Raw genomic sequence first — 11,718 nt, forward strand, 5'->3', positions numbered from 1 at the left:
TGACCCAAGGCAGAAGTGAGATTTGAGACTTGAAAGGAGGCAGCTCAGTGAAATTGGGCACAATTTGTGGCAATCACTGGGGCTGCTCTTGAGGCCATACATGCTTCCTAGAAATTTGGGCCCTAGAACCCTGATGTTCAGGGTATTTGGTGCCATCAGTCTGGCATGGGACTGTGAAGGTCTTTGCGGGTGCCAAGCCAGTGACTGATGACTTATCATCTGACTACTGGGAAGGCAGTGGGCCCCAACTCTGTAGATGGGCATGTCCAAGGCATATTTGGGGGAAATGGAGGGTGGCCCTGACATGTGAGAATACATAAAGGAGTCTGGAACCACGGGCCTTGAATGTTAGTGGAATCCAACTTCTGTGTAGGGCAAGGACTCATCCAGAACTTTGAGCATCTGTCCTAGTTGCCTGGATACTGAGTACTCACTAGCAGTGGATAACCTTGGAGATGTGTCTCACACAGCACCTGCTCAGCTGCCAGCTGCCCAGCTTCAGTTCCCTGACTTGAGGGCCAATCGTGGATAGTAGGGATTTCTACTGAGCAGCTGTACCAGGTTACTGGTTGCTAGGATGGAGAAAAGTCACAGGCTGGGGTGGGGTGAGGTGGTGGTTCTATTTTAAAGTTCTTGGCTCATTTCAGGGAAGCAGAAAAGGAGACTCGGTGCTTATGTTTTCACCCAAGCTGATAGCTGCTTCTGCCTCAGACTGGGGGACAGAGTATACATCCCCTCTGTACCCCCAAGCTCTGACCTCTTCTGTGATTAATGAGCTGACGATTCTGCATCGATAAGGAATTAACCTGGAGCCCCTACCCATCAATAGTCAGGAGTCAGGTCTCCAGCCCCACCCCCAGCCCCATGGAGTGCTCTGCCAGGGGCCCTGAGCACCTATGCTGTACTGCTGCACACACTTAGGGCTCAGCCCTCACCTCAGTTTAACTACCTCTGCCACACTACCCCATCACTCCTCCATACACACATACACATAGGCAGCAGCTGTTTATCTTGGTTTAATCCATGTCAAATGTAGTTTACAAAGGGAAAGAACAAGTACCTTTGTATAGAATATACAGACACAGCATCACACCTGGGGGCCCGCAGAAGGGGTGGGGGAAACAACACTTTCCCCTGGGAATAGCACCTCTAATCCCAGGACCAGTTTCTGGCAGAAGGCTATACAGCTTCAACCTTAGCCCCTGCTTCAACTCGGTTCCCACTTCCTATACCTCCCCTTTCCCCTACTCCTTATAAAGAGCCCCAGGAGCTAAGACTAAGGAGAGGATCATGTCCCTTGGGGCATGTGCCCCATGTCTAGGAGAAGAAATATACACCACTGAACACCGAGCACATGGGAGAAGGAAGGGACACTGGGAGAAGAGGCAGAGGCAGGCTCCCCAAGAGGTGGATGGGCCGAGCCCCCAGCCAGCCCTGGAGGCACTGCTTTTGAGTTTAAAAAAAAAAAAAAGAAAGAAAGAAAATCATACAACCAAAGAAGAGAGGATGGGGCAGAGGGTGAGGGTTGTCCCATTTATACACAACATTGTAAACATACATGGTCTATATTACATGTGCTTCCGTCTCATGTTTGCATGTCTTGTCAGTCAGTCAGTCAGTCAGTCTGAGGGTTGGATCTCAGGAGCCTTGCCCCACTACTCCACTCATCACCACTTTCCTGTGGCCCCCTCCCCACCCCCCAACAGAACTTGGAACAGGTATGGTCCCCAATCTTGGTAGGAGTCAGTAGGTAGGGCCTGGGTCTCAGCCTCCACTCTGGCTCAAGTCCTATGTGTATGTGTGTGTGTGTTTTTATGTACATGGGGAACCTGTGTGCAAGTATGTACAAAGGATGGGGGGGTCACGTCACAGAGGTGGGGCAGGCCTGCCTCGGCATCTTGCTCACAAGTAGATTCTCCGCAGGTCTCCAGGTGCTGTGATGGTGTTGCACTGAGGGCAGAGTTTCTTGGCACCCTGCAGGGAGATCGGGGAGGCTTGTGGTTACAGACGCTGTGCTGCATGTGTGCTGCTGTGAGCGCCTGGTCTACAGCCACATCTCCTTGTACCAGTTCTGTACTGGTACCATGTCTTGCCAGCCCAAGCTGGCGATGCCTGGGCGGCCTCTGTAAGCAGGCAGGCACACTCCTGTGTTGGGGGATGCCAAGATCAAACTGCCTGGCCAGCCCCGCAGCAGGAGCCCCGGTAATGAGAACAAGGCTAGGTCCAGCTGTGGCTGTGGCGGCCCTAACGAGATTACACTCGGCCTTTGATCAGGACACAGAGCCCACGTCCGGAACTTTTATTGCTGTCTCCGGGCGACATTTTAATGGCTGCTCCCAAGTGAAGAACAGGGGCAGGAGCAGAAGGAGCTTAGTAATGGGAGGGGGAGGGGATGGGGCCGAAGCCTGGTCCTGCTTACCCACACTCATTTTCCCTGACCCAATATCTCACCAGTATGTGTGATACACTGGGCCTTCTGGGGCTGGAGGCAGGGGAGGGGGCAGGTAGGGAACCCAGAGGGGGATGAATTTAATAAACCTAGGCTGGGGGAGGAGAGAAAGAAGTGAGCCTGGGGGAATGGGGTGAATATCCTGGTCCTCTCCTCCCTTCAAGTAGGCTCAAATGTTAAGCCTCAACATCTGGGCAGTAAGTACCCAGCACAGCCACCCACCGCTCCCTGCACCCCTATGCCACCTTACCAGGGTCCGCAGCCAGCATTCCTCGCAGTGCACATGCCAACACTGGATGGATGTTAGAGGCATCGAGTATGAGTCCTAGGGAAGAGATGGGCAGAGAAGGGGTTACTCTGAGGCTGGTTCAGTCTGAGAATAGAGACCTGCTCCGACCCTGGGGGAGGGGGGGCAACAAAGCTTGCTCAAGGATGCCCCTGGATTCCTTTCCTCTCACCATGCAGATGAGGCATTTGTAACGGTCCCCACGGGATAGCTGCCGTTCAAGTTCCCTGACCCGAGCCTTCAGGGCCTCAAACGTGGTCACAGCTGAGTCTTCGGTGATTCTGTAGAGACAGCACAGCTGGGCTGGCATTCCTAGCTGGAACCACCAGCCTTGGATTCTAGACCATATATATATGCCTTCCTAGATAAACCCATCCCACCCACACTGTATTCATGCAAACTCCCCATGCCAAAACTTCACCTTCCTCTATCCTGGTGAATTTCTAAACCAGATAACCAAAACCATTCTTAATCTCTTCCTTCCCAGTCACCTCTAGTTTCCAAAATCTGTTATCTCCGAATATTTCTGGAATCTCCCCACTTAGAAAGCAGCACTGGGGACTGAATTCAGGGCCTCAATTGGGCCTCCTGGGCCCAACCTTCTCATTAGAGACAGGGACAGGGAGAGAGAAGACATATGGCAGCAGTCTACCATCCATGGTAAGGCACGTGCTCTACTGGGTAAACTATCTCCTGATTCCCTCTCCACTTTCACCTCTATTAGTCCAGGGTCTCAGGATATCTGTGGTTTACTCCATTAATCTGAAAAGCTTCTGCCTCCAATTCCCTCATATCCATTCCACTCACCCAGCACCTATAATTGTGCAAAATATGACCAGTTCTACTTCCAACATTTCAGTGTTAACCAGTTTACCAGAGTAAAGTTCTTCCAAACACATTACCAAGCTCTCCTTTGTCTAGTCCGTGGCACCTGCACTCCTCAGCACGCCACACCATGCTCCTTCCACACTAAACTACTGCTTCTCTATGCACACCACCATCTTTTATTTCCGTGGCCTCTTGGTACTTGCTGCTTCCTCTGAATTGACCCCACTTGCTAAATATCTGACTTCATTTCTTCCTTGAGGCCTAACTCCTTTCTCCTCCTAGGAGCTTTGCCCACTCCTCCAGCCAGCAGCTGGGGCTGCCTCTTTTAGTACCTTTACTGGACTTCTGCACAGCAGAATAATCACAAATATCTCTATTTTCTCAGCTAGACGTAGTCCCAAGGGCAAGCTGCTCATCCCATTAATAGCCCCACACTGGGAAATTGAACATGAGTACATGTTTGCTAAATAAAGAGCCAACTCAACCTTCAAGAAGAGGGAGAAACTGGGGACAGGATGAGACCCACACAATCTAGGTCCTTGGAACTTAGGTCTAGCCTATCTCAGGGGCTCCTTGTTTTTTCCTAGGCAGATGCCCTGTTTGTTAGTCCTCATCTGTTGTCAAGGCCCTGCATAAGAAAGTTCCTACAACTTCTAAGGCTCTTTGGGTTACAATATAGAGCTGGGGATTGTTGGGGGAGCGGGGGAATCTTCTCACCCCCTCTGAAAGCAAGTGAACAGAAGCCAGGGGAGCTCAGAGAGGAAGAACATTGCTTCCTGGAGAAAGAGAAGACAGTGCTGGAGATGGACCATAGGGAATAATAATGATAACACAAATAAAATAGCTCAAATTTATTAAGCACTTAGTAAATGCCAGAGATTGTACTGAGGGATTGATAATTATTATCTTATTTACACCTCACTAAAATCCCTTGAGAAGACTCTAATACTCCCATCTTATATAAGAAGAAACTAGAAAATGGAAACATTAAGTAGTTTGCCCAAGGTTCATCAGATTGGGGGATATGGGACTCAAACATGAAAGACTGATTCTGTGATCAACCAGTAGCAGTGGGATTAACTCCTACTCTATACTGGCTATACTCAGGGGTCTCCAGGCTGAGGGAACAGTAGAAGTAAAGGTCAAGAGGCCCAGGAGCCTCATCTAGCTAAAAGGCTAGATGTGAGGAAGGCTCCAGAAGGACCTCAGATTCCACAATCAGAAATATGTCTTATAAGGCAATGAATGAGTTGCGTGTGGGAGAGGAAGACAGCTGAGGTTTGACAGATGTATTCAATCAGGAAGCAAAGAGGGGACTGAAGTGGAATTACAGATTTGGTGTGGTGTGGGCAAAGGTAAACTCCTACTAGGGTGGCCTGTTTTACCAGCCTGGGGAGTCTCAGAAGGCTTGAAACTTACAGGTGGTCTATCCCTGGTAGGCCTGAGTGGCTACTGGGTGGCATGGGCAGGGTGGTAGTAACATCAAAAGGGCAGCAAAATATTTTGACCCCTGTCCTTTTTTTCTCAGAGTACTAGCCAGAGTATGACTTCTTAAAGGAGGATTAAATTGTTTTTGGTGTGTGTGTGTGACCAGAGTACTACTCAGCTCTGGCTTATGTTAGTGCTGAGGATTGAACCTGGGACCTCAGAGCTTTAGGCATGAAAGTCTTTTGCATAACCATTCTGTTATCTCCCCAGCACAGAATACGACTTCTTGATGGTTATGTCCCAGAGATACTATGGATGCCTTAGACCCAACACTCCAAGGGTCCATGATTTTTTTTTTTTCTGTTCTACCTTTCTCCAGAGAAGCTGGGAAAGGCTCAGTTGGACAATGGTCAACTCCCTGGAGGCTTGCATTCATCTTTTCAGCTCTGAAAGGCCTTAACCACTCCCCCCCTCCTCACAAGCACCTACAAAGTTGGCTCCTCTCCTGGCATTTTCTCCAGTGCATTTTGTGCCACCCCTACCCGGAATGCTGGTGAATTTCTGACCAGTAGACAAGGATGGGTAGTTGTGCTCCATTCTTCTCCAAAGACTAGGCTGGGCATTTGCCTGGCCCTGCTGTGGTTATTTCAAAGCTGTGAAAACTACATTCTGGAGCTAGGGGCAGTCTAGCCCAGAGAAGAGTAACTCTCAAAAACTCTAAACCAGTAAAGGAGTTAGAGCTGGAAAGGCAGTAAGATGGGGCTGGAAGAGAATGAAACCATTTAGGAGATCTGGTGGTGGTACACCTAGTTAAGTGCATATGTTACAATGTGGAAGGAATGGGGTTCGAGTCCCTAGTCCCCACTTGCAGGGGACAAGTTTCACAAGTGGTGAAGCAATGCTGCAGATTTCCTGTCCACCACCCACATCTTTCTTCACAATGTTTTTATCCAATAAGTAAATAAAAAAGGGAAAGAATGAAACCATTTCGTGCTTCAATCCAATTGTCCCAAGACCACATCCAAGTCCAGAGCCACCCAATTCTGCATGTTTAATATATAAATGTGCTCTAATCTAAGCCCCTGACCCAGGTTGGCTGTGAGCTATTTCTGAGACCACCCATGGCACAAGGTGGAGAATTTCTCAGAAGGAAGCCATAGAAGTCTGCCCTCTTCTCCTGGTTATAAAAAAAAAATCTAGGCCAGGAACCCATGCTATATACCAGGAGAAGAGAAATCAGGGGGACTAAAAGGTCCCAATCCTGTCAGATCTAGGCCCAGTGAAAATCTGTGCACATCCCTGAGCCAGCCTCTAACATGCCCCAGAGAGCCCCACCTTCTGCTGCTTGTGGTCACAGGTAAGACAGAAATCCTGACTTCCCTTAACCCTGGTGGGTGGTAGCTTCGTGGATGGCCACTGGCTCTGCCCCCCACCTCCGCCTCAGGCTCTATCCCTGATTAATGATCTTGTCTTTCTGATTTATGAGCAGCCCCTCCAGACGAGGGTGGGAGCCCCTTACAGCCCCGCCCGCCCTGCTCAGCTGGAGTAGGAGAGAATTATTAAATAAACATCCATACGTCATTCCTCCCCCCCCCCCCCAACCCAAGCTGGTTGTGCCGAACTTGTGCGGCCCGCTCCGGCGCTGACACAGAGCAGCTGTGGTGATTCATGGGCAGCCGGGCCCTGCGCCGCGGCCCATACATCATGCCAGCAGCACTCTCAGCCCTGGCCGAGATAAACTGATCAACCACAACGGGCTGGAATGAATTTATGACAACACAAAATGGAGGGAAACAAATGGGAGGTGACCCTGGGCCACCGACCCAGCCCTGCACCGGCCTGCAATCCACTCTCCTGGCAGGAGGCAAGATAGAGCACTGGCCCTGGAATGAAGAGGCTGCCTTTTAACCCCAGGCAACCTAGCCTCCAGCAGAGGGACAAGTGGGTGCAAGGAGTTAAGCAAGGGCTGATGCCAGCAGCTCCAGGCAGCCAGAACCAGGCAATACTACCTCCTGGATCCAGGACTGGTCCTGCTTGGTCTTTTGGAGTGGTAATAAGTTGCGCAGCTGATTCTTAAGTCCTTGTGGCTCTGGGGGATCTAGGCCAGGGGCTGTCCAACCCTGGGTGAAGTGCTAACAGATCATCTTCCCCAGCCAGAGAACCTAGGCCAAAAATTCCTATCACAAGTGACGAGACCTAATGTTCCTGCCTAAAACCCACTGTAAGTGCCACTCGGGACAAGAAAAATGAAACCAATTTAGCTCCCGATTAAGAAACAGAAACTAGAGATGAATCAAGTGCGCCGGCTGGGCTGGGCGGCCATATATCACATTCCCCGGACGGAGGCTGCCGCAGCGGGCAGACAAGCAAACTGACTGTTTCTCCCTCCACCAAGGCTCCTGGGGCGGCATCCCAGTGATCAATTCACAAAGTCACGCTCAGCACCAGCTGGGCCCTACTGCCGGCTGTGTGCCCAGGGCTATAGGACTAAGCTGTGCTCTGAGGGTTATGAGCCCTGGCAGCAGGCCTTCCTGCCAGCAAAGGCCCTACCCCTCCTGGCCAAGCACTCACTTCTCGATGTCGCTATTCTTGCAGGTCTTCTGCATGGCTTCCTGCTTACTGCTCTCACCGTTGCTGGTAGATGGCATCTCTGCTGGGACAGAGAGGCAGATCATATTCTGGCCTGACTGGGCAGCACAGAAGACGGGTTGGGCATGAGTCAGTCACCACCACCCCAGGGCTACCCCCCTTAGTGGTACACGTATCCCACAGTACTCCTAGGCTAGGCCAGAACTTACCGTCACTGGCCCATTTAGAGAACTCAGGGGTGATGCGTGTGCTGGGAGGGCCACCACTGGAGGAAAAGAGAAACAAAGTGAGTTCTGAAGGCAGGCAGGACAGCCCTGAATGTGAGGTCTGGGTTGATCCCTGCGTTAGGGCTTGCTGTCCCCTATCCACCCGCCTGAGCCTCTGCCCCCACTTGCTTTAGGACTGCACCCCGGAGCGCCTCTCTCTCCTTGGCTTCACCAGGCTCCTCGCCTGTGCAGGGGATGACGTCAGCCTCCGTGTATCTGGCATTGTGGTCAAGGACAAGCGGCTCCTAGCTTGCAGTAGGCTGAGAGAGTTGAATTTGCAGGAAAGTTCCTGCTTGACCAAAGCTGAGATACTGATCCTGTCGATGACGTGGGCTATCCTCCTTATTCCCATCAGCTTGCCCCACCAGCCAGCCCTTTTACCCTGTAGTGCCTCAAGGATACTGTGGCTTCCCATACTCCAGAGTGTCGTCCCCATCCACATCCAAGTCAGCATCACTGTCCGGATTCTCTTTGCCGCTGCACATGACAAAGCCAGAACCTGTGGGAAACAAGATGTAAGGAGGGCAATAAAACTAGGTCAAGTGGTCCAGGAGGTGGCACAGTGGCTAAGGCACTAGACTCGCAAGCATGTGGTCCCGAGTTCAATTCCCAGTAGCACATGTACCAGAGTGATGTCTGGTTCTTTCCCTCTATCTTTCTCATGAATAAATAAATAAAATCTTAAAAAAAAAAAAAAAACTAGGTCAAGGGGGCCCTTTCTGTTGCCTATGGGTAGGGGGTCTGAGAGAAATTTGGGCCTGAAGTACACAGATCCAGATACTTTGGTGCTTTTGATATTCTTTCGGTCTGCACAGCAGGGCCTTCTCTGCCACTGCCTGATGTTCCAAGTCATCTTTACTTATGAACTGGTTTGCTCATATACTAGCTGGTCCTTGGCAGACACCTGACCTAGGCTGCTGTTCACCTGTCTTCCAGGTCTAGGAAGAGGGCAGAAAGACTCAGAACTAAAAAGTCACCCTGAAATCGGCATCCTGTGCCACACAGTCCAGCCTAAAGAGTCCATGAGAAGGGAGAGCTGCTGGTTCAGGCCAGTCGAGTCATACAGCGGGACCCTCAGCCAATGTCCTGATTTTGGCCGCCAGGTCCTTGCCAGCAAAAACACTAGGCAGCTGTTCAAATATTTGGTGTCTGAAGCGCCTGACATTAATTATTCATCTCTACCTCACTCAGCTCAGATTCCTGGACAAGTGCAGTTATAAAGGGATTAGGAAGAGACAGATGAGGGAAGACAGTCATGCACACCTGCTTCTTAAAGTAATCCACACAGGCAACTAGGACCAAGGGCCAGGCAGGCGTTGACTTCACCAAGGTGCATTGAGGCAGACTCTGGGGTACTGGGGAAGGGAAGCTCCTGAAGCTGGGACAGGCCCAGAGGTCACATGCTATGTGGTCTCTCCCAGATCACCCTTTCTGAGAGCCCACCCAGCTGCTTCACCCTTTTCGCTTCTGCCCTCAGACCACATCTTACTAGTCACTACAGCAGCCCAGAATGAGATGAAAACACTGGAACCTATGATGAATGGAATCCGCAAAGAAATCCCTCAAGATAGAAAACAGCTCAGGGTTCTGCCTAGTGATTTCTAATGTCCTTCCGTCCTTCCTTCCTTCCTTCCTTCCTTTTTAAAAAAATTTTACTCATTATTTATTATTGGATAGAGACAGAGAAAAATTGAGAGGGGAGGGGAAGATAGAGAGGGAAAAAGACAGAGACACATGTAGCCTTGCTTCACCACTTGTGAAGTTTTACCCCTGCAAATAGGGACCAGGGGCTTGAACTGGGGTCTCCGTGCACTGTAATGTGTGCTCTTAACCAGCTGCACCACCGCCTGGCCCCTCTAATATCCTTTCTTATCCCTTCCTTCCACTCTTAGCAGGATACGTGGCAATGGGTCCTCAAGACATGGAGCCTTGACCCTTTTCTTGTTTCAAAACTGTCTATAGAGTTCTCCATTGTACATAGTCAGATCCATGAAGATCTGGATGCACCTGTGTCTATACCATCCCTGCTTTTCTCATTTACTTCAGGAACTGTGTATATGCACAGACTACTACCTCACTGCATCTCTAACATAACCCATCTTATCCTGCTCTCAAGCCCTCTGCTTATGAATAGCTTATTCATTCCACCTGGAGTCTTCAGCATCTTTTAAGCCTAATTCAAAATCTCAAGCCTCATTTCTTCCTCCACCTCCCTTCTTTGCTTCTAGTCTGGTTTCATACAGGTTCACCCACCCCAGAGGTAAGCAGCCCCAGGAAAGGAAAGAGGCTGGGAATAGCTGTGTTCCTACCCCTCCCTGACAGTCCTCATTTGCTTTCCACACCAAGGCACCAACAAACTCAAGGCAGCAGGCAGGTCAACAGCAGGGCCATTAAGCTGAGAAAACACCAAGTTACAGTTCTGTCTCCTGTTCACAACCAGGTATCCTGACAAGTAATTCTTGCCTTGTGGGTGAGTGGCACCTCTATAAACCTTCTGACAGTTTGGGAGACAAACTCCGCCATCAATCAGAATGTAGCTATCAGGTTCACTTACGGCCTGTGCCCCCGAGCCCAACCCCCCTCTCCCAAGTCCATGCTGCTCAGCAATGAGTCTTACATCCTAGGTACAGACTGGTTAGCCTGGTGGGTGGGCAATTTAGACAGCAGAAATCCTGGCACTACCCCATAGCCCATGATAGACCTGAAATTTGGGGTTTCCAAAACTGCCAGGGAAAGTCCTAGCTTCTCAACACATCAAGCAGCCCTTTGGCCTGATGCCTTGTCCTTTGCTGCCTGTCAGGCCTGGACCAGGACTCACTCTGGTGGGAGGAAACAGTGTGCTTTCCCAAATTCCACAAATTTTCTCACACCCTTTGTACCTCCTGCTCTTTCTTTCTTTTTAAAATATTTTATTTATGTATGTACTTATTTATTTGATAGAAACTGAAGTCAAGAGGAAAGGGAAAGATAGAGGAAAAGAGACAGACACCTGCAGCACTGCTTCACTATTTATGAAGATTATTCCCTGCAGGGTGGGGACTGGGGCCTTGAACCTGGGCCCTTGCACATTGTAACATGTAAGCTCAACCAAGTGCCTCATCACTTGTGTCCCCCGCCCTGGTATTTCCACCAGACATTCTCTTTTGGCCTACAATACAAACCCCTGCTCATTCGTTTTCTCAGCTCACTCATGCCTTATTAACTCATAGTACATACATAAAGTTGCTCTAGATATTTCCTCAATGAGCTCTCAATGTTCTTTTAATCTTTACTGAGCATACCCTCTGCCTAATTCATCACTGAGGACAGGGCTTCCAGTCTGGTATTTAATCTCAAGGTGTTGAGTCTGGCCAGACTTTCCCAAGGTTATTTCTACACAGGTACCCCTTTCCTTACTGTCTACCCAGCTGCCTGTGCAACTCTGAAATTCTATGTGTATACACACACACACACACACACACACACACACACACACACACACACACACACACACACAATCTCAAGCTGTTAAGTGTGGCCAGACTCTTTCCCAAGGTATTTCTACACAGGTACCCCACCCCTTCCTTACTGTCTACCCAGCTGCCTGTGCAACTCTGAAATCCTACTCAGACACACACACACACACACACACACACACACACACACACACACACACACACACACACCTTACTCCAACACCAGAGCATCACTCAGGTCTGGCAATATGCAGTGCTGGGGATCAAACATGCAAGCCCTATGCTCTACTGAGATACCTCATCGCCCCAAATCCTATTTATTACCATATATTATCTTTGTCCTTCAACACACTGAAAGCTAATCCTGATTCCCTGCTTTGATCAGTACTATTTAGTACAGAGCTGGCTAGTCCACTG

The 11,718-nt window shown here is 49.8% G+C and overlaps 1 protein-coding gene across 2 annotated transcripts; it reads right to left on the bottom strand.

The window, feature by feature from the left end:
* Positions 1–1,003: 1,003 nt before the first annotated feature.
* On the bottom strand, positions 1,004–8,401 carry RNF220 (ring finger protein 220). Of its 2 annotated transcripts, none has more exons than XM_060206026.1 (7): positions 8,249–8,401; positions 7,976–8,062; positions 7,790–7,845; positions 7,563–7,641; positions 2,908–3,016; positions 2,700–2,774; positions 1,004–1,974 (listed from the first exon to the last, which is right to left on the bottom strand). In XM_060206026.1, exons 1-7 carry the CDS (start codon positions 8,329–8,331, stop codon positions 1,903–1,905), a joined length of 561 nt encoding a protein of 186 aa, XP_060062009.1. In that variant the 5' UTR covers positions 8,332–8,401; the 3' UTR covers positions 1,004–1,902. The 2 variants fall into 2 exon arrangements, with proteins under 2 accessions (XP_060062009.1, XP_060062008.1); XM_060206025.1 differs by having other exon boundaries at positions 7,563–7,674.
* Between the last annotated feature and the right edge of the window lie 3,317 nt (positions 8,402–11,718).

This window comes from Erinaceus europaeus, chromosome 13 (genome assembly GCF_950295315.1).
Source record: "Erinaceus europaeus chromosome 13, mEriEur2.1, whole genome shotgun sequence".
NCBI lineage: Eukaryota > Metazoa > Chordata > Mammalia > Eulipotyphla > Erinaceidae > Erinaceus > Erinaceus europaeus.

Excerpts from the sequence above, each read along its gene's own strand:
- RNF220 (XM_060206025.1), bottom strand. The coding sequence starts at position 8,331 with ATGTGCAGCGGCAAAGAGAATCCGGACAGTGATGCTGACTTGGATGTG. Across the intron at positions 8,063-8,248 it reads CTGGAGTATGGGAAGCCACA|ATACACGGAGGCTGACGTCA; the intron begins GTATCCTTGAGG and ends CCACAATGCCAG. Across the intron at positions 7,675-7,789 it reads CTCTAAATGGGCCAGTGACG|GCCAGAATATGATCTGCCTC; the intron begins GTAAGTTCTGGC and ends CTGCCCAGTCAG.